This window comes from Phoxinus phoxinus (genome assembly GCF_949152265.1).
Source record: "Phoxinus phoxinus genome assembly, chromosome: 14".
NCBI classification, from domain to species: domain Eukaryota; kingdom Metazoa; phylum Chordata; class Actinopteri; order Cypriniformes; family Leuciscidae; genus Phoxinus; species Phoxinus phoxinus.
In genome coordinates, this window is record NC_136889.1 from 35,381,034 (window position 1) to 35,408,133 (window position 27,100).

The window sequence follows — 27,100 nt, forward strand, 5'->3', positions numbered from 1 at the left end:
CACAGTCCTCAACGCACCTCAGTCCCCAACGCACCACAGTCCCCAACGCACCACAGTCCTCAACGCACCACAGTCCTCAACGCACCACAGTCCTCAATGCACCACAGTCCTCAACGCACTCAACACACCTCAGTCCTCAACGCACCACAGTCCTCAACGCACCACAGTCCTCAACGCACACCAGTCCTCAACGCACCTCAGTCCTCAACACACCTCAGTCCTCAACGCACCTCAGTCCTCAACGCACTCAACACACCTCAGTCCTCAACGCACCTCAGTCCTCAACGCACACCAGTCCTCAACGCACCACAGTCCCCAACGCACCACAGTCCTCAACGCACCTCAGTCCTCAACGCACTCAACACACCTCAGTCCTCAACGCACCTCAGTCCTCAACGCACTCAACACACCTCAGTCCTCAACGCACCTCAGTCCTCAACGCACCACAGTCCTCAACGCACACCAGTCCTCAACGCACCTCAGTCCCCAACGCACCACAGTCCCCAACGCACCACAGTCCTCAACGCACCACAGTCCTCAACGCACCACAGTCCTCAACGCACCACAGTCCTCAACGCACCACAGTCCTCAATGCACCACAGTCCTCAACGCACTCAACACACCTCAGTCCTCAACGCACCACAGTCCTCAACGCACCACAGTCCTCAACGCACCACAGTCCTCAACGCACCTCAGTCCTCAACGCACTCAACACACCTCAGTCCTCAACGCACCTCAGTCCTCAACGCACTCAACACACCTCAGTCCTCAACGCACCACAGTCCTCAACGCACCACAGTCCCCAACGCACCACAGTCCTCAACGCACCTCAGTCCTCAACGCACTCAACACACCTCAGTCCTCAACGCACCTCAGTCCTCAACGCACTCAACACACCTCAGTCCTCAACGCACCTCAGTCCTCAACGCACCACAGTCCTCAACGCACACCAGTCCTCAACGCACCTCAGTCCTCAACACACCACAGTCCTCAACTCACCTCAGTCCTCAACTCACCTCAGTCCCCAACGCACCTCAGTCCTCAACGCACCTCAGTCCTCAACGCACCTCAGTCCTCAACGCACCACAGTCCTCAACGCACCTCAGTCCTCAACGCACCTCAGTCCCCAACGCACCACAGTCCCCAACGCACCAAAGTCCTCAACACACCTCAGTCCTCAACGCACCACAGTCCTCAACTCACCTCAGTCCTCAACTCACCTCAGTCCCCAACGCACTCAACACACCTCAGTCCTCAACGCACCACAGTCCTCAACGCACACCAGTCCTCAACGCACCACAGTCCCCAACGCACCACAGTCCTCAACGCACCTCAGTCCTCAACGCACTCAACACACCTCAGTCCTCAACGCACCTCAGTCCTCAACGCACTCAACACACCTCAGTCCTCAACGCACCTCAGTCCTCAACGCACTCAACACACCTCAGTCCTCAACGCACCTCAGTCCTCAACGCACCACAGTCCTCAACGCACACCAGTCCTCAACGCACCACAGTCCCCAACGCACCACAGTCCTCAACGCACCTCAGTCCTCAACGCACTCAACACACCTCAGTCCTCAACGCACCTCAGTCCTCAACGCACTCAACACACCTCAGTCCTCAACGCACCTCAGTCCTCAACGCACCACAGTCCTCAACGCACACCAGTCCTCAACGCACCTCAGTCCTCAACACACCACAGTCCTCAACTCACCTCAGTCCTCAACTCACCTCAGTCCCCAACGCACCTCAGTCCTCAACGCACCTCAGTCCTCAACGCACCTCAGTCCTCAACGCACCACAGTCCTCAACGCACCTCAGTCCTCAACGCACCTCAGTCCCCAACGCACCACAGTCCCCAACGCACCACAGTCCTCAACGCACCACAGTCCTCAACGCACCACAGTCCTCAACGCACCACAGTCCTCAACTCACCTCAGTCCTCAACTCACCTCAGTCCCCAACGCACCTCAGTCCCCAACGCACCTCAGTCCCCAACACACCACAGTCCTCAACTCACCTCACGCCTCAACTCACCTCAGTCCCCAACGCACCTCAGTCCCCAACGCACCTCAGTCCCCAACGCACCTCAGTCCTCAACTCACCTCAATCTTCAACGCACCTCAGTCCTCAACGCACCTCAGTCCTCAACGCACCACAGTCCCCAACGCACCACAGTCCTCAACACACCACAGTCCTCAACGCACCACAGTCCTCAACGCACACCAGTCCTCAACGCACCTCAGTCCTCAACACACCACAGTCCTCAACTCACCTCAGTCCTCAACTCACCTCAGTCCTCAACTCACCTCAGTCCTCAACTCACCTCAGTCCCCAACGCACCACAGTCCCCAACGCACCACAGTCCTCAACGCACCTCAGTCCTCAACGCACCTCAGTCCTCAACGCACTCAACACACCTCAGTCCTCAACGCACCTCAGTCCTCAACGCACCACAGTCCTCAACGCACACCAGTCCTCAACGCACCTCAGTCCTCAACACACCACAGTCCTCAACTCACCTCAGTCCTCAACTCACCTCAGTCCCCAACGCACCTCAGTCCTCAACGCACCTCAGTCCTCAACGCACCTCAGTCCTCAACGCACCACAGTCCTCAACGCACCACAGTCCTCAACGCACCTCAGTCCTCAACGCACCTCAGTCCCCAACGCACCACAGTCCCCAACGCACCACAGTCCTCAACGCACCAGAGTCCTCAACGCACCACAGTCCTCAACGCACCTCAGTCCCCAACGCACCACAGTCCCCAACGCACCACAGTCCTCAACGCACCACAGTCCTCAACGCACCACAGTCCTCAACGCACCACAGTCCTCAACGCACCAAAGTCCTCAACGCACCACAGTCCTCAATGCACCACAGTCCTCAACGCACTCAACACACCTCAGTCCTCAACGCACTCAACACACCTCAGTCCTCAACGCACCACAGTCCTCAACGCACCACAGTCCTCAACGTACACCAGTCCTCAACGCACCTCAGTCCTCAACACACCACAGTCCTCAACTCACCTCAGTCCTCAACTCACCTCAGTCCCCAACGCACCACAGTCCCCAACGCACCTCAGTCCTCAACGCACCTCAGTCCTCAACGCACCTCAGTCCTCAACACACCACAGTCCTCAACTCACCTCAGTCCTCAACTCACCTCAGTCCCCAACGCACCTCAGTCCCCAACGCACCTCAGTCCCCAACACACCACAGTCCTCAACTCACCTCACGCCTCAACTCACCTCAGTCCCCAACGCACCTCAGTCCCCAACGCACCTCAGTCCCCAACGCACCTCAGTCCCCAACGCACCTCAGTCCTCAACTCACCTCAGTCCTCAACGCACCTCAGTCCTCAACGCACCTCAGTCCTCAACGCACCTCAGTCCTCAACGCACCTCAGTCCCCAACGCACCACAGTCCTCAACACACCACAGTCCTCAACTCACCTCAGTCCCCAACGCACCTCAGTCCCCAACACACCACAGTCCTCAACTCACCTCAGTCCTCAACACACCACAGTCCTCAACGCACCTCAGTCCCCAACACACCTCAGTCCCCAACGCACCTCAGTCCCCAACACACCACAGTCCTCAACTCACCTCAGTCCTCAACGCACCACAGTCCTCAACGCACCTCAGTCCTCAACGCACCTCAGTCCTCAACGCACCTCAGTCCCCAACGCACCTCAGTCCTCAACGCACCACAGTCCTCCAGTCCTCAACGCACCACAGTCCTCAATGCACCTCAGTCCTCAACGCACCACAGTCCTCAACGCACCACAGTCCTCAACACACCACAGTCCTCAACGCACCTCAGTCCTCAACGCACCTCAGTCCCCAACGCACCACAGTCCCCAACGCACCTCAGTCCTCAACGCACCACAGTCCTCAACGCACCACAGTCCTCAACGCACCACAGTCCTCAACGCACACCAGTCCTCAACGCACCTCAGTCCTCAACACACCACAGTCCTCAACTCACCTCAGTCCTCAACTCACCTCAGTCCCCAACGCACCACAGTCCCCAACGCACCACAGTCCTCAACGCACCTCAGTCCTCAACGCACCTCAGTCCTCAACACACCACAGTCCTCAACTCACCTCAGTCCTCAACTCACCTCAGTCCCCAACGCACCTCAGTCCCCAACACACCACAGTCCTCAACTCACCTCACGCCTCAACTCACCTCAGTCCCCAACGCACCTCAGTCCCCAACGCACCTCAGTCCCCAACGCACCTCAGTCCTCAACACACCACAGTCCTCAACTCACCTCAGTCCTCAACTCACCTCAGTCCCCAACGCACCTCAGTCCCCAACACACCACAGTCCTCAACTCACCTCACGCCTCAACTCACCTCAGTCCCCAACGCACCTCAGTCCCCAACGCACCTCAGTCCCCAACGCACCTCAGTCCTCAACTCACCTCAGTCCTCAACGCACCTCAGTCCTCAACGCACCTCAGTCCTCAACGCACCTCAGTCCCCAACGCACCACAGTCCTCAACACACCACAGTCCTCAACGCACCACAGTCCTCAACGCACACCAGTCCTCAACGCACCTCAGTCCTCAACACACCACAGTCCTCAACTCACCTCAGTCCTCAACTCACCTCAGTCCCCAACGCACCACAGTCCCCAACGCACCACAGTCCTCAACGCACCTCAGTCCTCAACGCACTCAACACACCTCAGTCCTCAACGCACCTCAGTCCTCAACGCACTCAACACACCTCAGTCCTCAACGCACCTCAGTCCTCAACGCACCACAGTCCTCAACGCACACCAGTCCTAAACGCACCTCAGTCCTCAACACACCACAGTCCTCAACTCACCTCAGTCCTCAACTCACCTCAGTCCCCAACGCACCTCAGTCCTCAACGCACCTCAGTCCTCAACACACCTCAGTCCTCAACGCACCACAGTCCTCAACGCACCACAGTCCTCAACGCACCTCAGTCCTCAACGCACCTCAGTCCCCAACGCACCACAGTCCCCAACGCACCACAGTCCTCAACGCACCAGAGTCCTCAACGCACCACAGTCCTCAACGCACCTCAGTCCCCAACGCACCACAGTCCCCAACGCACCACAGTCCTCAACGCACCACAGTCCTCAACGCACCACAGTCCTCAACGCACCACAGTCCTCAACGCACCACAGTCCTCAACGCACTCAACACACCTCAGTCCTCAACGCACCACAGTCCTCAACGCACCACAGTCCTCAACGCACCACAGTCCTCAACGCACACCAGTCCTCAACGCACCTCAGTCCTCAACACACCACAGTCCTCAACTCACCTCAGTCCTCAACTCACCTCAGTCCCCAACGCACCACAGTCCCCAACGCACCACAGTCCTCAACGCACCTCAGTCCTCAACGCACCTCAGTCCTCAACACACCACAGTCCTCAACTCACCTCAGTCCTCAACTCACCTCAGTCCCCAACGCACCTCAGTCCCCAACGCACCTCAGTCCCCAACACACCACAGTCCTCAACTCACCTCACGCCTCAACTCACCTCAGTCCCCAACGCACCTCAGTCCCCAACGCACCTCAGTCCCCAACGCACCTCAGTCCTCAACTCACCTCAGTCCTCAACGCACCTCAGTCCTCAACGCACCTCAGTCCTCAACGCACCTCAGTCCTCAACGCACCTCAGTCCCCAACGCACCACAGTGCTCAACACACCACAGTCCTCAACTCACCTCAGTCCCCAACGCACCTCAGTCCCCAACACACCACAGTCCTCAACTCACCTCAGTCCTCAACACACCACAGTCCTCAACGCACCTCAGTCCCCAACACACCTCAGTCCCCAACGCACCTCAGTCCCCAACACACCACAGTCCTCAACTCACCTCAGTCCTCAACGCACCACAGTCCTCAACGCACCTCAGTCCTCAACGCACCTCAGTCCTCAACGCACCTCAGTCCCCAACGCACCTCAGTCCCCAACGCACCTCAGTCCTCAACGCACCACAGTCCTCCAGTCCTCAACGCACCACAGTCCTCAATGCACCTCAGTCCTCAACGCACCACAGTCCTCAACGCACCACAGTCCTCAACACACCACAGTCCTCAACGCACCTCAGTCCTCAACGCACCTCAGTCCCCAACGCACCACAGTCCCCAACGCACCACAGTCCTCAACGCACCACAGTCCTCAACGCACCAGTCCTCAACGCACCAGTCCTCAACACACCAGTCCTCAACACACCAGTCCTCAACACACCAGTCCTCAACACGCTCAGTCCTCAACACGCTCAGTCCTCAACACACCAGTCCTCAACACACCAGTCCTCAACACACCTCAACACACCAGTCCTCAACACACCAGTCCTCAACACACCAGTCCTCAACACACCAGTCCTCAACACACCAGTCCTCAACACGCTCAGTCCTCAACACGCTCAGTCCTCAACACACCAGTCCTCAACACACCAGTCCTCAACACACCAGTCCTCAACACACCAGTCCTCAACACACCAGTCCTCAACACACCAGTCCTCAACACGCTCAGTGCTCAACACACCAGTCCTCAACACACCAGTCCTCAACACACCAGTCCTCAACACACCAGTCCTCAACACACCAGTCCTCAACACACCAGTCCTCAACACGCTCAGTCCTCAACACGCTCAGTCCTCAACACGCTCAGTCCTCAACACGCTCAGTCCTCAACACACCAGTCCTCAACACGCTCAGTCCTCAACACGCTCAGTCCTCAACACGCTCAGTCCTCAACACGCTCAGTCCTCAACACGCTCAGTCCTCAACACACCAGTCCTCAACACGCTCAGTCCTCAACGCACCTCAGTCCTCAACGCACCTCAGTCCTCAACACACCACAGTCCTCAACTCACCTCAGTCCCCAACGCACATCAGTCCCCAACGCACCTCAGTCCTCAACTCACCTCAGTCCTCAACTCACCTCAGTCCTCAACGCACCACAGTCCTCAACGCACCACAGTCCTCAACGCACCACAGTCCTCAACGCACCACAGTCCTCAACGCACTCAACACACCTCAGTCCTCAATGCACTCAACGCACCACAGTCCTCAACGCACCACAGTCCTCAACGCACCACAGTCCTCAACGCACTCAACACACCTCAGTCCTCAATGCACTCAACACACCTCAGTCCTCAACGCACCTCAGTCCTCAACGCACCACAGTCCTCAACGCACACCAGTCCTCAACGCACCTCAGTCCTCAACACACCACAGTCCTCAACTCACCTCAGTCCTCAACTCACCTCAGTCCCCAACGCACCACAGTCCCCAACGCACCACAGTCCTCAACGCACCTCAGTCCTCAACACACCACAGTCCTCAACTCACCTCAGTCCCCAACGCACCTCAGTCCCCAACGCACCTCAGTCCCCAACACACCACAGTCCTCAACTCACCTCAGTCCTCAACGCACCAGTCCTCAACACACCAGTCCTCAACACACCAGTCCTCAACACACCAGTCCTCAACACGCTCAGTCCTCAACACGCTCAGTCCTCAACACGCTCAGTCCTCAACACACCAGTCCTCAACACACCAGTCCTCAACACACCTCAACACACCAGTCCTCAACACACCAGTCCTCAACACACCAGTCCTCAACACACCAGTCCTCAACACACCAGTCCTCAACACGCTCAGTCCTCAACACGCTCAGTCCTCAACACACCAGTCCTCAACACACCAGTCCTCAACACACCAGTCCTCAACACACCAGTCCTCAACACACCAGTCCTCAACACACCAGTCCTCAACACGCTCAGTGCTCAACACACCAGTCCTCAACACACCAGTCCTCAACACACCAGTCCTCAACACACCAGTCCTCAACACACCAGTCCTCAACACACCAGTCCTCAACACACCAGTCCTCAACACGCTCAGTCCTCAACACGCTCAGTCCTCAACACGCTCAGTCCTCAACACGCTCAGTCCTCAACACGCTCAGTCCTCAACACGCTCAGTCCTCAACACACCAGTCCTCAACACGCTCAGTCCTCAACACGCTCAGTCCTCAACACACCAGTCCTCAACACGCTCAGTCCTCAACACGCTCAGTCCCCAACGCACCTCAGTCCTCAACGCACCTCAGTCCTCAACGCACCTCAGTCCTCAACACACCACAGTCCTCAACTCACCTCAGTCCCCAACGCACCTCAGTCCCCAACGCACCTCAGTCCTCAACTCACCTCAGTCCTCAACGCACCACAGTCCTCAACGCACCACAGTCCTCAACGCACCACAGTCCTCAACGCACCACAGTCCTCAACGCACTCAACACACCTCAGTCCTCAATGCACTCAACACACCTCAGTCCTCAACGCACCTCAGTCCTCAACGCACCACAGTCCTCAACGCACACCAGTCCTCAACGCACCTCAGTCCTCAACACACCACAGTCCTCAACTCACCTCAGTCCTCAACTCACCTCAGTCCCCAACGCACCACAGTCCCCAACGCACCACAGTCCTCAACGCACCACAGTCCTCAACGCACCTCAGTCCTCAACACACCACAGTCCTCAACTCACCTCAGTCCCCAACGCACCTCAGTCCCCAACGCACCTCAGTCCCCAACACACCACAGTCCTCAACTCACCTCAGTCCTCAACTCACCTCAGTCCCCAACGCACCTCAGTCCTCAACGCACCTCAGTCCTCAACGCACCTCAGTCCTCAACGCACCTCAGTCCTCAACGCACCTCAGTCCCCAACGCACCTCAGTCCTCAACGCACCTCAGTCCTCAACGCACCTCAGTACCCAACGCACCACAGTCCTCAACGCACCTCAGTCCTCAACGCACCTCAGTCCCCAACGCACCTCAGTCCCCAACGCACCACAGTCCTCAACTCACCTCAGTCCTCAACTCACCTCAGTCCCCAACGCACCTCAGTCCTCAACGCACCTCAGTCCTCAACGCACCTCAGTCCTCAACGCACCTCAGTCCCCAACGCACCACAGTCCTCAACGCACCTCAGTCCTCAACGCACCTCAGTCCTCAACACACCACAGTCCTCAACTCACCTCAGTCCCCAACGCACCACAGTCCCCAACGCACCACAGTCCTCAACGCACCTCAGTCCTCAACACACCACAGTCCTCAACTCACCTTAGTCCCCAACGCACCACAGTCCCCAACGCACCACAGTCCTCAACACACCTCAGTCCTCAATGCACTCAACGCACCACAGTCCTCAACACACCTCAGTCCTCAATGCACTCAACACACCTCAGTCCTCAACGCACCTCAGTCCTCAACGCACCACAGTCCTCAACGCACACCAGTCCTCAACGCACCTCAGTCCTCAACACACCACAGTCCTCAACTCACCTCAGTCCTCAACTCACCTCAGTCCCCAACGCACCACAGTCCCCAACGCACCACAGTCCTCAACGCACCACAGTCCTCAACGCACCTCAGTCCTCAACACACCACAGTCCTCAACTCACCTCAGTCCCCAACGCACCTCAGTCCCCAACGCACCTCAGTCCCCAACACACCACAGTCCTCAACTCACCTCAGTCCTCAACTCACCTCAGTCCTCAACTCACCTCAGTCCCCAACGCACCTCAGTCCTCAACTCACCTCAGTCCTCAACGCACCTCAGTCCTCAACGCACCTCAGTCCTCAACGCACCTCAGTCCTCAACGCACCTCAGTCCTCAACGCACCTCAGTCCTCAACGCACCTCAGTCCCCAACGCACCTCAGTCCCCAACGCACCTCAGTCCTCAACGCACCTCAGTCCTCAACGCACCTCAGTCCCCAACGCACCACAGTCCTCAACGCACCTCAGTCCTCAACGCACCTCAGTCCTCAACGCACCTCAGTCCCCAACGCACCTCAGTCCCCAACGCACCACAGTCCTCAACTCACCTCATTCCTCAACTCACCTCAGTCCCCAACGCACCTCAGTCCTCAACGCACCTCAGTCCTCAACGCACCTCAGTCCTCAACGCACCTCAGTCCCCAACGCACCACAGTCCTCAACGCACCTCAGTCCTCAACGCACCTCAGTCCTCAACACACCACAGTCCTCAACTCACCTCAGTCCCCAACGCACCACAGTCCCCAACGCACCACAGTCCTCAACGCACCTCAGTCCTCAACGCACCTCAGTCCTCAACGCACCTCAGTCCTCAACGCACCTCAGTCCTCAACGCACCACAGTCCTCAACTCACCTCAGTCCTCAACTCACCTCAGTCCCCAACGCACCTCAGTCCTCAACGCACCTCAGTCCTCAACGCACCTCAGTCCTCAACGCACCTCAGTCCCCAACGCACCACAGTCCCCAACGCACCACAGTCCCCAACGCACCACAGTCCTCAACGCACCACAGTCCTCAACACACCACAGTCCCCAACGCACCACAGTCCTCAACTCACCTCAGTCCCCAACGCACCTCAGTCCTCAACGCACCTCAGTCCTCAACGCACCTCAGTCCTCAACGCACCTCAGTCCCCAACGCACCACAGTCCTCAACGCACCACAGTCCTCAACGCACCACAGTCCCCAACGCACCACAGTCCCCAACGCACCACAGTCCTCAACGCACCACAGTCCTCAACGCACCACAGTCCTCAACGCACCACAGTCCTCAACACACCACAGTCCCCAACGCACCACAGTCCCCAACACACCACAGTCCCCAACGCACCACAGTCCTCAACGCACCTCAGTCCTCAACGCACCTCAGTCCCCAACGCACCACAGTCCTCAACGCACCACAGTCCTCAACACACCACAGTCCCCAACGCACCACAGTCCCCAACGCACCACAGTCCTCAACGCACCACAGTCCCCAACGCACCACAGTCCTCAACACGCTCAGTCCTCAACACGCTCAGTCCTCAACACGCTCAGTCCTCAACACGCTCAGTCCTCAACACACCAGTCCTCAACACGCTCAGTCCTCAACACGCTCAGTCCTCAACACGCTCAGTCCTCAACACGCTCAGTCCTCAACACGCTCAGTCCTCAACACGCTCAGTCCTCAACACACCAGTCCTCAACACACCAGTCCTCAACACACCAGTCCTCAACACACCAGTCCTCAACACGCTCAGTCCTCAACGCGCTCAGTGCTCAACACACCAGTCCTCAACACACCAGTCCTCAACACGCTCAGTCCTCAACACGCTCAGTCCTCAACACGCTCAGTCCTCAACGCGCTCAGTCCTCAACACACCAGTCCTCAACACACCAGTCCTCAACACGCTCAGTCCTCAACACGCTCAGTCCTCAACACGCTCAGTCCTCAACACGCTCAGTCCTCAACACGCTCAGTCCTCAACACGCTCAGTCCTCAACACACCAGTCCTCAACACACCAGTCCTCAACACACCAGTCCTCAACACACCAGTCCTCAACACGCTCAGTCCTCAACACGCTCAGTCCTCAACACGCTCAGTCCTCAACACGCTCAGTCCTCAACACGCTCAGTCCTCAACACGCTCAGTCCTCAACACACCAGTCCTCAACACGCTCAGTCCTCAACACGCTCAGTGCTCAACACACCAGTCCTCAACACACCAGTCCTCAACACGCTCAGTCCTCAACACGCTCAGTCCTCAACACGCTCAGTCCTCAACACGCTCAGTCCTCAACACGCTCAGTCCTCAACACGCTCAGTCCTCAACACACCAGTCCTCAACACGCTCAGTCCTCAACGCGCTCAGTGCTCAACACACCAGTCCTCAACACGCTCAGTCCTCAACACGCTCAGTCCTCAACACGCTCAGTCCTCAACACACCAGTCCTCAACACGCTCAGTCCTCAACGCGCTCAGTGCTCAACGCGCTCAGTGCTCAACGCGCTCAGTCCTCAACACGCTCAGTGCTCAACACGCTCAGTGCTCAACACGCTCAGTCCTCAACGCGCTCAGTCCTCAACACGCTCAGTCCTCAACACGCTCAGTCCTCAACACGCTCAGTGCTCAACACGCTCAGTGCTCAACGCGCTCAGTCCTCAACGCGCTCAGTCCTCAACACGCTCAGTCCTCAACACGCTCAGTGCTCAACACGCTCAGTCCTCAACACGCTCAGTCCTCAACGCGCTCAGTGCTCAACGCGCTCAGTGCTCAACGCGCTCAGTGCTCAACGCGCTCAGTCCTCAACACGCTCAGTCCTCAACACGCTCAGTGCTCAACACGCTCAGTCCTCAACACGCTCAGTGCTCAACGCGCTCAGTGCTCAACGCGCTCAGTGCTCAACACGCTCAGTGCTCAACACACCAGTCCTCAACACACCAGTCCTCAACACACCAGTCCTCAACACACCAGTCCTCAACACACCAGTCCTCAACGCGCTCAGTCCTCAACACGCTCAGTCCTTAACACACCAGTCCTCAACGCGCTCAGTCCTCAACACGCTCAGTGCTCAACACGCTCAGTCCTCAACACGCTCAGTGCTCAACACGCTCAGTCCTCAACACGCTCAGTCCTCAACACGCTCAGTCCTCAACACACTCAGTCCTCAACACGCTCAGTGCTCAACACGCTCAGTCCTCAACACGCTCAGTCCTCAACACACCAGTCCTCAACGCGCTCAGTCCTCAACACGCTCAGTCCTCAACACGCTCAGTCCTCAACACGCTCAGTCCTCAACGCGCTCAGTGCTCAACACGCTCAGTGCTCAACACACCAGTCCTCAACACACCAGTCCTCAACACACCAGTCCTCAACACACCAGTCCTCAACACGCTCAGTCCTCAACACGCTCAGTCCTCAACACGCTCAGTCCTCAACACGCCAGTCCTCAACACGCTCAGTGCTCAACACGCTCAGTCCTCAACACGCTCAGTCCTCAACACGCTCAGTCCTCAACACGCTCAGTCCTCAACACGCTCAGTCCTCAACACGCTCAGTCCTCAACGCGCTCAGTGCTCAACACGCTCAGTGCTCAACACACCAGTCCTCAACACACCAGTCCTCAACACACCAGTCCTCAACACACCAGTCCTCAACACACCAGTCCTCAACACACCAGTCCTCAACGCGCTCAGTCCTCAACACGCTCAGTCCTCAACACGCTCAGTCCTCAACACGCTCAGTCCTCAACACACCAGTCCTCAACACACCAGTCCTCAACACACCAGTCCTCAACACACCAGTCCTCAACACACCAGTCCTCAACACACCAGTCCTCAACACACCAGTCCTCAACACACCAGTCCTCAACGCGCTCAGTCCTCAACGCGCTCAGTGCTCAACACGCTCAGTCCTCAACACACCAGTCCTCAACACACCAGTCCTCAACACACCAGTCCTCAACACACCAGTCCTCAACACACCAGTCCTCAACACACCAGTCCTCAACACACCAGTCCTCAACGCGCTCAGTCCTCAACGCGCTCAGTGCTCAACACGCTCAGTGCTCAACACACCAGTCCTCAACACACCAGTCCTCAACACACCAGTCCTCAACACACCAGTGCTCAACACACCAGTCCTCAACACACCAGTCCTCAACACACCAGTCCTCAACGCGCTCAGTCCTCAACGCGCTCAGTGCTCAACACGCTCAGTCCTCAACACGCTCAGTCCTCAACACGCTCAGTCCTCAACACGCTCAGTCCTCAACGCGCTCAGTGCTCAACACACCAGTCCTCAATACACCAGTCCTCAACACGCTCAGTGCTCAACACGCTCAGTCCTCAACGCGCTCAGTGCTCAACACACCAGTCCTCAATACACCAGTCCTCAACACGCTCAGTGCTCAACACGCTCAGTCCTCAACGCGCTCAGTGCTCAACACGCTCAGTCCTCAACGCGCTCAGTCCTCAACACGCTCAGTCCTCAACGCGCTCAGTGCTCAACGCGCTCAGTCCTCAACACGCTCAGTCCTCAACACGCTCAGTGCTCAACGCGCTCAGTGCTCAACGCGCTCAGTGCTCAACACGCTCAGTCCTCAACACACCAGTCCTCAACACACCAGTCCTCAACACACCAGTCCTCAACACACCAGTCCTCAACGCGCTCAGTCCTCAACACGCTCAGTCCTCAACACACCAGTCCTCAACGCGCTCAGTCCTCAACACGCTCAGTCCTCAACACGCTCAGTCCTCAACACACTCAGTCCTCAACACGCTCAGTGCTCAACACGATCAGTCCTCAACACGCTCAGTCCTCAACACACCAGTCCTCAACGCGCTCAGTCCTCAACACGCTCAGTCCTCAACACGCTCAGTCCTCAACACGCTCAGTCCTCAACACGCTCAGTCCTCAACACACTCAGTCCTCAACACGCTCAGTGCTCAACACGCTCAGTGCTCAACACACCAGTGCTCAACACACCAGTCCTCAACACACCAGTCCTCAACACGCTCAGTGCTCAACACGCTCAGTCCTCAACGCGCTCAGTGCTCAACACACCAGTCCTCAACACACCAGTCCTCAACGCGCTCAGTCCTCAACACGCTCAGTCCTCAACACGCTCAGTCCTCAACACACCAGTCCTCAACACACCAGTCCTCAACACACCAGTCCTCAACATGCTCAGTCCTCAACGCGCTCAGTGCTCAACACGCTCAGTGCTCAACACACCAGTGCTCAACACACCAGTGCTCAACACACCAGTCCTCAACACACCAGTCCTCAACACGCTCAGTGCTCAACACGCTCAGTCCTCAACGCGCTCAGTGCTCAACACACCAGTCCTCAACACACCAGTCCTCAACACGCTCAGTCCTCAACACGCTCAGTCCTCAACACACCAGTCCTCAACACACCAGTCCTCAACACACCAGTCCTCAACACACTCAGTCCTCAACACGCTCAGTGCTCAACACACCAGTCCTCAACACACCAGTCCTCAACACGCTCAGTCCTCAACACGCTCAGTCCTCAACACGCTCAGTCCTCAACACGCTCAGTCCTCAACACACCAGTCCTCAACACACCAGTCCTCAACACACCAGTCCTCAACACACCAGTCCTCAACACACCAGTCCTCAACACGCTCAGTCCTCAACATGCTCAGTCCTCAACACGCTCAGTCCTCAACGCGCTCAGTGCTCAACACGCTCAGTGCTCAACACACCAGTCCTCAACACACCAGTCCTCAACACGCTCAGTCCTCAACACGCTCAGTCCTCAACACGCTCAGTCCTCAACACGCTCAGTCCTAAACGCGCTCAGTGCTCAACACGCTCCGTGCTCAACACACCAGTCCTCAACACACCAGTCCTCAACACACCAGTCCTCAACACACTCAGTCCTCAACACGCTCAGTCCTCAACGCGCTCAGTGCTCAACACGCTCAGTGCTCAACACACCAGTCCTCAACACACCAGTCCTCAACACACCAGTCCTCAACACGCTCAGTCCTCAACACGCTCAGTCCTCAACACGCTCAGTCCTCAACACGCTCAGTCCTCAACACGCTCAGTCCTCAACGCGCTCAGTGCTCAACACGCTCAGTGCTCAACACGCCAGTCCTCAACACACCAGTCCTCAACACACCAGTCCTCAACACGCTCAGTCCTCAACACGCTCAGTCCTCAACGCGCTCAGTGCTCAACACGCTCAGTGCTCAACACACCAGTCCTCAACACACCAGTCCTCAACACACTCAGTCCTCAACGCGCTCAGTGCTCAACACACCAGTCCTCACCACACCAGTCCTCAACACGCTCAGTCCTCAACACACCAGTCCTCAACACACCAGTCCTCAACACACCAGTCCTCAACACGCTCAGTCCTCAACACACCAGTCCTCAACACGCTCAGTGCTCAACACGCTCAGTCCTCAACACACCAGTCCTCAACACACCAGTCCTCAACGCGCTCAGTCCTCAACGCGCTCAGTCCTCAACACGCTCAGTCCTCAACACACCAGTCCTCAACACACCAGTCCTCAACACACCAGTCCTCAACACGCCAGTCCTCAACACGCTCAGTCCTCAACACGCTCAGTCCTCAACACGCTAAGTCCTCAACACGCTCAGTCCTCAACGCGCTCAGTCCTCAACGCGCTCAGTCCTCAACACGCTCAGTCCTCAACGCGCTCAGTGCTCAACACGCTCAGTCCTCAACACGCTCAGTGCTCAACGCGCTCAGTGCTCAACGCGCTCAGTGCTCAACACACCAGTCCTCAACACACCAGTCCTCAACACACCAGTCCTCAACGCGCTCAGTCCTCAACACGCTCAGTCCTCAACACACCAGTCCTCAACGCGCTCAGTCCTCAACACGCTCAGTCCTCAACACGCTCAGTCCTCAACACACCAGTGCTCAACACACCAGTCCTCAACACACCAGTCCTCAACACGCTCAGTGCTCAACACGCTCAGTCCTCAACACACCAGTCCTCAACACACCAGTCCTCAACGCGCTCAGTCCTCAACATGCTCAGTCCTCAACACGCTCAGTCCTCAACACGCCAGTGCTCAACACACCAGTCCTCAACACACCAGTCCTCAACACGCTCAGTGCTCAACACGCTCAGTCCTCAACACACCAGTCCTCAACACACCAGTCCTCAACACGCTCAGTCCTCAACACGCTCAGTCCTCAACACGCTCAGTCCTCAACACACCAGTCCTCAACACACCAGTCCTCAACACACCAGTCCTCAACACACCAGTCCTCAACACACCAGTCCTCAACACGCTCAGTCCTCAACACACCAGTCCTCAACACACCAGTCCTCAACGCGCTCAGTCCTCAACACGCTCAGTCCTCAACACGCTCAGTCCTCAACACACCAGTCCTCAACACACCAGTCCTCAACACACCAGTCCTCAACACACCAGTCCTCAACACGCTCAGTCCTCAACACGCTCAGTCCTCAACACGCTCAGTCCTCAACGCGCTCAGTCCTCAACGCGCTCAGTCCTCAACGCGCTCAGTGCTCAACACACCAGTCCTCAACACGCTCAGTCCTCAACACGCTCAGTGCTCAACACGCTCAGTCCTCAACGCGCTCAGTGCTCAACACACCAGTCCTCAACACACCAGTCCTCAACACGCTCAGTCCTCAACACGCTCAGTCCTCAACACGCTCAGTCCTCAACACTCTCAGTCCTCAACATGCTCAGTCCTCAACACGCTCAGTCCTCAACGCGCTCAGTCCTCAACACACCAGTCCTCAACACACTCAGTCCTCAACACACCAGTCCTCAACACACCAGTCCTCAACATGCTCAGTCCTCAACGCGCTCAGTGCTCAACACGCTCAGTCCTCAACACGCTCAGTCCTCAACACGCTCAGTGCTCAACACGCTCAGTCCTCAACACGCTCAGTGCTCAACACGCTCAGTCCTCAACACGCTCAGTCCTCAACGCGCTCAGTGCTCAACACGCTCAGTCCTCAACACGCTCAGTCCTCAACGCGCTCAGTGCTCAACACGCTCAGTCCTCAACACACCAGTCCTCAACACGCCAGTCCTCAACACACCAGTCCTCAACACACCAGTCCTCAACACACTCAGTCCTCAACATGCTCAGTCCTCAACGCGCTCAGTCCTCAACGCGCTCAGTGCTCAACACACCAGTCCTCAACACACCATTCCTCAACACGCTCAGTCCTCAACACGCTCAGTCCTCAACACGCTCAGTCCTCAACACGCTCAGTCCTCAACACGCTCAGTGCTCAACACACCAGTCCTCAACACACCAGTCCTCAACACACCAGTCCTCAACACACCAGTCCTCAACACGCTCAGTCCTCAACATGCTCAGTCCTCAACACGCTCAGTCCTCAACGCGCTCAGTGCTCAACACGCTCAGTGCTCAACACACCAGTCCTCAACACACCAGTCCTCAACACGCTCAGTCCTCAACACGCTCAGTCCTCAACACGCTCAGTCCTAAACGCGCTCAGTGCTCATCACGCTCCGTGCTCAACACACCAGTCCTCAACACACCAGTCCTCAACACACCAGTCCTCAACACACCAGTCCTCAACACACCAGTCCTCAACACACTCAGTCCTCAACACGCTCAGTCCTCAACGCGCTCAGTGCTCAACACGCTCAGTGCTCAACACACCAGTCCTCAACACACCAGTCCTCAACACACCAGTCCTCAACACGCTCAGTCCTCAACACGCTCAGTCCTCAACACGCTCAGTCCTCAACACGCTCAGTCCTCAACGCGCTCAGTGCTCAACACGCTCAGTGCTCAACACACCAGTCCTCAACACACCAGTCCTCAACACACCAGTCCTCAACACGCTCAGTCCTCAACACGCTCAGTCCTCAACGCGCTCAGTGCTCAACACGCTCAGTGCTCAACACACCAGTCCTCAACACACCAGTCCTCAACACACTCAGTCCTCAACACGCTCAGTCCTCAACGCGCTCAGTCCTCAACACACCAGTCCTCAACACGCTCAGTCCTCAACACACTCAGTCCTCAACACGCTCAGTCCTCAACGCGCTCAGTCCTCAACACACCAGTCCTCAACACACTCAGTCCTCAACACGCTCAGTCCTCAACGCGCTCAGTCCTCAACACACCAGTCCTCAACACACTCAGTCCTCAACACGCTCAGTCCTCAACGCGCACAGTGCTCAACACGCTCAGTCCTCAACACACTCAGTCCTCAACACACTCAGTCCTCAACACGCTCAGTCCTCAACACGCTCAGTGCTCAACACGCTCAGTCCTCAACACGCTCAGTGCTCAACACGCTCAGTCCTCAACGCGCTCAGTCCTCAACGCGCTCAGTGCTCAACACGCTCAGTCCTCAACACGCTCAGTCCTCAACGCGCTCAGTGCTCAACACGCTCAGTCCTCAACACGCTCAGTCCTCAACACGCTCAGTCCTCAACACGCTCAGTGCTCAACACGCTCAGTCCTCAACACGCTCAGTGCTCAACACGCTCAGTCCTCAACACGCTCAGTCCTCAACACGCTCAGTCCTCAACGCGCTCAGTGCTCAACACGCTCAGTCCTCAACACGCTCAGTCCTCAACGCGCTCAGTGCTCAACACGCTCAGTCCTCAACACACCAGTCCTCAACACACCAGTCCTCAACATGCTCAGTCCTCAACACGCTCAGTCCTCAACACGCTCAGTCCTCAACACACCAGTCCTCAACACGCTCAGTGCTCAACACGCTCAGTCCTCAACACGCTCAGTCCTCAACACACCAGTCCTCAACACGCTCAGTCCTCAACACGCTCAGTCCTCAACACACCAGTCCTCAACGCGCTCAGTCCTCAACACGCTCAGTCCTCAACGCGCTCAGTCCTCAACACACCAGTCCTCAACACACCAGTCCTCAACACACCAGTCCTCAACACACCAGTCCTCAACGCGCTCAGTGCTCAACACGCTCAGTCCTCAACACACCAGTCCTCAACACGCTCAGTGCTCAACACGCTTAGTCCTCAACACGCTCAGTCCTCAACACACCAGTCCTCAACACACCAGTCCTCAACACGCTCAGTCCTCAACACGCTCAGTCCTCAACACGCTCAGTCCTCAACACGCTCAGTCCTCAACACACCAGTCCTCAACACACCAGTCCTCAACACGCTCAGTCCTCAACACGCTCAGTCCTCAACACGCTCAGTCCTCAACACGCTCAGTCCTCAACACGCTCAGTCCTCAACGCGCTCAGTCCTCAACGCGCTCAGTCCTCAACGCGCTCAGTCCTCAACACGCTCAGTCCTCAACGCGCTCAGTGCTCAACACGCTCAGTGCTCAACACACCAGTCCTCAACACACCAGTCCACAACACACCAGTCCTCAACACGCTCAGTGCTCAACACACCAGTCCTCAACACGCTCAGTCCTCAACACGCTCAGTCCTCAACACACCAGTCCTCAACACGCTCAGTCCTCAACACACCAGTCCTCAACACACCAGTCCTCAACACGCTCAGTGCTCAACACACCAGTCCTCAACACGCTCAGTCCTCAACACGCTCAGTCCTCAACACACCAGTCCTCAACATGCTCAGTCCTCAACACGCTCAGTCCTCAACGCGCTCAGTCCTCAACACACCAGTCCTCAACACGCTCAGTCCTCAACACACCAGTCCTCAACACGCTCAGTGCTCAACACGCTCAGTGCTCAACACGCTCAGTCCTCAACACGCTCAGTCCTCAACGCGCTCAGTGCTCAACACACCAGTCCTCAACGCGCTCAGTCCTCAACGCGCTCAGTCCTCAACACGCTCAGTCCTCAACGCGCTCAGTGCTCAACACGCTCAGTGCTCAACACACCAGTCCTCAACACACCAGTCCTCAACACACCAGTCCTCAACACGCTCAGTGCTCAACACGCTCAGTCCTCAACACGCTCAGTCCTCAACACACCAGTCCTCAACACGCTCAGTCCTCAACACGCTCAGTCCTCAACGCGCTCAGTCCTCAACACACCAGTCCTCAACACGCTCAGTCCTCAACACACCAGTCCTCAACACGCTCAGTGCTCAACACGCTCAGTGCTCAACACGCTCAGTCCTCAACACACCAGTCCTCAACGCGCTCAGTCCTCAACACGCTCAGTCCTCAACACGCTCAGTGCTCAACACACCAGTCCTCAACACACCAGTCCTCAACACGCTCAGTCCTCAACGCGCTCAGTGCTCAACACGCTCAGTGCTCAACACGCTCAGTCCTCAACACACCAGTCCTCAACGCGCTCAGTCCTCAACACGCTCAGTCCTCAAGACGCTCAGTGCTCAACACACCAGTCCTCAACACACCAGTCCTCAACACGCTCAGTCCTCAACGCGCTCAGTGCTCAACACGCTCCGTCCTCAACACGCTCAGTCCTCAACACACCAGTCCTCAACACGCTCAGTCCTCAACACGCTCAGTCCTCAACACACCAGTCCTCAACACGCTCAGTCCTCAACACACCAGTCCTCAACACGCTCAGTCCTCAACACGCTCAGTCCTCAACACGCTCAGTCCTCAACACACCAGTCCTCAACACACTCAGTCCTCAACACGCTCAGTCCTCAACACACTCAGTCCTCAACACGCTCAGTCCTCAACACGCTCAGTCCTCAACACACCAGTCCTCAACACGCTCAGTGCTCAACACGCTCAGTCCTCAACACGCTCAGTCCTCAACACACCAGTCCTCAACACGCTCAGTCCTCAACACGCTCAGTGCTCAACACACCAGTCCTCAACACACCAGTCCTCAACACACCAGTCCTCAACACGCTCAGTGCTCAACACGCTCAGTCCTCAACACGCTCAGTCCTCAACACACCAGTCCTCAACACGCTCAGTCCTCAACACGCTCAGTCCTCAACGCGCTCAGTCCTCAACACACCAGTCCTCAACACGCTCAGTCCTCAACACACCAGTCCTCAACACGCTCAGTGCTCAACACGCTCAGTGCTCAACGCGCTCAGTGCTCAACACGCTCAGTCCTCAACGCGCTCAGTCCTCAACACACCAGTCCTCAACACGCTCAGTCCTCAACACACCAGTCCTCAACACGCTCAGTGCTCAACACGCTCAGTCCTCAACACGCTCAGTGCTCAACACGCTCAGTCCTCAACACGCTCAGTCCTCAACGCGCTCAGTCCTCAACACACCAGTCCTCAACACGCTCAGTCCTCAACACACCAGTCCTCAACACGCTCAGTGCTCAACACGCTCAGTCCTCAACACACCAGTCCTCAACACGCTCAGTCCTCAACACACCAGTCCTCAACGCGCTCAGTCCTCAACACGCTCAGTCCTCAACACGCTCAGTGCTCAACACACCAGTCCTCAACACACCAGTCCTCAACACGCTCAGTCCTCAACGCGCTCAGTGCTCAACACGCTCAGTGCTCAACACGCTCAGTCCTCAACACACCAGTCCTCAACGCGCTCAGTCCTCAACACGCTCAGTCCTCAAGACGCTCAGTGCTCAACACACCAGTCCTCAACACACCAGTCCTCAACACGCTCAGTCCTCAACGCGCTCAGTGCTCAACACGCTCCGTCCTCAACGCGCTCAGTCCTCAACACGCTCAGTCCTCAACACGCTCAGTCCTCAACACACCAGTCCTCAACACGCTCAGTCCTCAACACGCTCAGTCCTCAACACACCAGTCCTCAACACGCTCAGTCCTCAACACACCATTCCTCAACACGCTCAGTCCTCAACACGCTCAGTCCTCAACACGCTCAGTCCTCAACACACCAGTCCTCAACACACTCAGTCCTCAACACGCTCAGTCCTCAACACACTCAGTCCTCAACACACCAGTCCTCAACACGCTCAGTCCTCAACACGCTCAGTCCTCAACACACCAGTCCTCAACACGCTCAGTGCTCAACACGCTCAGTCCTCAACACGCTCAGTCCTCAACACACCAGTCCTCAACACGCTCAGTCCTCAACACGCTCAGTCCTCAACACACCAGTCCTCAACGCGCTCAGTCCTCAACACACCAGTCCTCAACGCGCTCAGTCCTCAACACACCAGTCCTCAACGCGCTCAGTCCTCAACACGGTCAGTCCTCAACACGCTCAGTCCTCAACTCACCAGTCCTCAACACGCTCAGTCCTCAACACACCAGTCCTCAACGCGCTCAGTCCTCAACACGCTCAGTCCTCAACACGCTCAGTCCTCAACACGCTCAGTCCTCAACGCGCTCAGTCCTCAACGCGCTCAGTCCTCAACACGCTCAGTGCTCAACACGCTCAGTGCTCAACACGCTCAGTCCTCAACACGCTCAGTCCTCAACACGCTCAGTCCTCAACGCGCTCAGTCCTCAACACGCTCAGTGCTCAACACGCTCAGTCCTCAACACGCTCAGTCCTCAACGCGCTCAGTCCTCAACACGCTCAGTGCTCAACACGCTCAGTCCTCAACACGCTCAGTCCTCAACGCGCTCAGTCCTCAACGCGCTCAGTCCTCAACACGCTCAGTCCTCAACACGCTCAGTCCTCAACGCGCTCAGTCCTCAACGCGCTCAGTCCTCAACACGCTCAGTCCTCAACACGCTCAGTCCTCAACACGCTCAGTGCTCAACACGCTCAGTCCTCAACGCGCTCAGTCCTCAACACGCTCAGTCCTCAACGCGCTCAGTCCTCAACACGCTCAGTGCTCAACGCGCTCAGTCCTCAACACGCTCAGTGCTCAACACGCTCAGTCCTCAACACGCTCAGTCCTCAACGCGCTCAGTCCTCAACACGCTCAGTGCTCAACACGCTCAGTCCTCAACACGCTCAGTCCTCAACGCGCTCAGTCCTCAACGCGCTCAGTCCTCAACACGCTCAGTCCTCAACACGCTCAGTCCTCAACGCGCTCAGTCCTCAACGCGCTCAGTCCTCAACACGCTCAGTCCTCAACACGCTCAGTCCTCAACGCGCTCAGTGCTCAACACGCTCAGTCCTCAACACGCTCAGTCCTCAACACACCAGTCCTCAACACGCTCAGTCCTCAACACACCAGTCCTCAACGCGCTCAGTCCTCAACACACCAGTCCTCAACGCGCTCAGTCCTCAACACACCAGTCCTCAACGCGCTCAGTCCTCAACACGGTCAGTCCTCAACACGCTCAGTCCTCAACTCACCAGTCCTCAACACGCTCAGTCCTCAACACACCAGTCCTCAACGCGCTCAGTCCTCAACACGCTCAGTCCTCAACACGCTCAGTCCTCAACACGCTCAGTCCTCAACGCGCTCAGTCCTCAACGCGCTCAGTCCTCAACACGCTCAGTGCTCAACACGCTCAGTGCTCAACACGCTCAGTCCTCAACACGCTCAGTCCTCAACACGCTCAGTCCTCAACGCGCTCAGTCCTCAACACGCTCAGTGCTCAACACGCTCAGTCCTCAACACGCTCAGTCCTCAACGCGCTCAGTCCTCAACACGCTCAGTGCTCAACACGCTCAGTCCTCAACACGCTCAGTCCTCAACGCGCTCAGTCCTCAACGCGCTCAGTCCTCAACACGCTCAGTCCTCAACACGCTCAGTCCTCAACGCGCTCAGTCCTCAACGCGCTCAGTCCTCAACACGCTCAGTCCTCAACACGCTCAGTCCTCAACACGCTCAGTGCTCAACACGCTCAGTCCTCAACGCGCTCAGTCCTCAACACGCTCAGTCCTCAACGCGCTCAGTCCTCAACACGCTCAGTGCTCAACACGCTCAGTCCTCAACACGCTCAGTCCTCAACGCGCTCAGTCCTCAACACGCTCAGTGCTCAACACGCTCAGTCCTCAACACGCTCAGTCCTCAACGCGCTCAGTCCTCAACGCGCTCAGTCCTCAACACGCTCAGTCCTCAACACGCTCAGTCCTCAACGCGCTCAGTCCTCAACGCGCTCAGTCCTCAACACGCTCAGTCCTCAACACGCTCAGTCCTCAACGCGCTCAGTGCTCAACACGCTCAGTCCTCAACACGCTCAGTCCTCAACACACTCAGTCCTCAACACGCTCAGTCCTCAACACGCTCAGTCCTCAACACGCTCAGTCCTCAACACGCTCAGTCCTCAACACGCTCAGTCCTCAACACGCTCAGTCCTCAACGCGCAGAAAAATAAACAAAACCGTGAATAGATCATCGCAGTTACCGAGTCTATTTCATCTGGCATGTTATCAGAATTATTGATCATGTTTTTGTTGGTCTAGATGATGAAATGCCTTACTGTGTGTTTACAAAGAACGTCTCTCGGGAAGATAAATAATTACAACTCTGTGTGAATGAATTATTATATGTTTTTTAGCTAAATAAAAGTAATATAGTAGATGCTAAAATAATTTAAGGAGTTTTTAAAAAGTGGGTTGTGTTAAAAGCTGCATACGGTGGCCATGCTGAAACATCAACTCGGCACTATGAATGTGACTTCACAAGACTAATGAGCAGACAACATAGAGAAAATTAAATTCAGCACTTTTATTTCAAACATGCATTCATTCATGGCTGTTTTATTTAATTAAAGGGTTAGTTCACCGAAAAATGAAAATAATGTCATTAATGACTCACCCTCATGTCGTTCTAAGCCCGTAAGACCTCCGTTCATCTTCGGAACTCAGTTTAAGATATTTTAGATTTAGTCCGAGAGCTTTCTGTCCCTCCATTGAAAATGTATGTACGGTATACTGTCCATGTCATAAATTTAATAAATTTAAATTTAACGCTGATGACAGATAACACGTCATCAGCGTCTTACGTCAGCAGCGTCACTGCGGAGTCCTGAACGCAGATTCACAACAGACCCGGGAGAGAATACAATGCTGAATAAAGTCTTATTTTGTGTTATTTTTGGACCAAAAAGTATTTTCGATGCTTCAAAAACTTCTAACTAACCCATTGATGTCACATGGACTACTGTGATGATGTTTTTATTAAATTTCTGGACATGGACAGTATACCGTATATACATTTTCAATGGAGGGACAGAAAGCTCTCGGACTAAATCTAAAATATCTTAAACTGTGTTCCGAAGATGAACGGAGGTCTTACGGGCTTAGAACGACATGAGGGTGAGTCATTAATGACATTATTTTCATTTTTTGGTGAACTAACCCTTTAATGTAAAGTTACGTCTTTATTGATACAGTGCATGGCGGATTACGTGACTCTGAGTCCGTCTCTATTTTTTTAGCGCCAAGTTTAAACTACATAAGCATTTATGTAACATATCATATTTGTGCATATCTCATTTGTGCGTTATTGGCTGTTATATTAAATAAAGTTTATAATTAAGGGATGCAAGTTATTTTACCTTTCAACACCGTTGTTGACTCGTCTCCCGTCAGACGCTGTGGTTTAATGGCGGAGTTGCGTGCAATTCTCAAAACGGTGAATCCGATATTACAAAACCGATACCAATTATGGGAAAATGCTAAAATATTGGGAAAACTCTAATTACATTGCATGTCATTGTTTTCTCTTTCAGTGCCGAGCTGTTGCCAAACGTCTCACCATTGCAGAAAAGTCACGTGAGACTTTGACGGAGGAACTGAAGCTGGCCAATCAGAACATCACTCGCCTACAGGTACTAACAGACGTGCTTGGCTAAGTCAGCCCTTCTGAAGTCTGTAATTTTGGTGACGTGTCCTCTTTTGGTGTGTTGATCAGGATGAGCTCAGCACCACGAAGAGGAGCTACGAAGATCAGCTGAGCATGATGAGCGACCACCTTTGCAGCATGAACGACACGCTCAGCAAGCAGCGCGACGAGATTGACACGCTCAAGCTCACCTCCAAGGTCAGGCGCCTCACGCTTCAGAAGTGATAATGAACACAGTGTTGAGTTAGTGTTGATCAGACTCAGGGCCCTATTTTAACGATCTAAGCGCATGGTCTAAAGCGCAGGGTTCAAGTTCACATAGGCCGTGTCCAAATCCACTTTTGCTAATTTAACGACGGGACAAAGGTTTGGCGCGCCAGGCGCATGGTCTTAAAGGGTTGTCCCTATTCTCTTAATGAGTAATGGGTGTGTTTTAGGATTTACGTGTGTTAAACCAATCAGAGTCTCCCATTCCCTTTAAATGCCAGTTGCGCTCGTGCCATGGCGGATTTGCTATTTACATGACGGGATTTGATAGTGGAAAGACCGAACGCGTCTCCAGAGCGCAAACGGAACCCCTCGTGCGCAAGGTAAAAGTGCGCAAGCAGACCATCTAGGGACAAGCCGGATTCCACCATATCTTTATGTACACAATAATAATATTTTACATTGTTGTAACGCAGTTTGTTGTTATGGAAAGAAGGAGGCAGGAACCGGCGAACATTCAACATACTTTAATGACAAAATAAAACAAATACAAAACAAAAGTATAAGCCAGCAGCCCCTCGCGGACGACTGCTGGCCACACAAAACAGAAACAACACATCAAATAAAATCCAGGCCTGACCTCTCTCGATCTTCACAGTCGTCGCTCCTCCTTTATGCTTCCGATGGTAGCAGGTCCGGCCTCAGGCAAACGGTGGCGGCGACTCCGCTCCCTCACGGATGGCAGCCGCCCCTCCAACACACAGGCGGCCGGCAGCGAGCTCGACCGCCCCCCCAGCAACTCACTCCAGCGCACCGCCTCGTTGATCAGACTCGGTGTTGATGAGACGCGGTGTTGATCAGACTCAGTGTTAATGAGACACGGTGTTGATGAGACTCGGTGTTGATGAGACTCGGTGTTGATGAGACTCGGTGTTGATGA

The 27,100-nt window shown here is 55.6% G+C and overlaps 1 protein-coding gene across 1 annotated transcript in view; it reads left to right on the forward strand.

Annotated features, from left to right (window-relative positions):
• The window catches only part of ppp1r21 (protein phosphatase 1, regulatory subunit 21), a 116,011-nt gene that overhangs the window by 81,171 nt on the left and 7,740 nt on the right, over positions 1-27,100 (forward strand). Inside the window, exons 20-21 of the mRNA XM_079634780.1 lie at positions 25,841-25,939; positions 26,023-26,151. Of these exons, the coding sequence (XP_079490906.1) occupies positions 25,841-25,939; positions 26,023-26,151 (228 nt within the window). The remainder of the gene's footprint in view (positions 1-25,840; positions 25,940-26,022; positions 26,152-27,100) is intronic.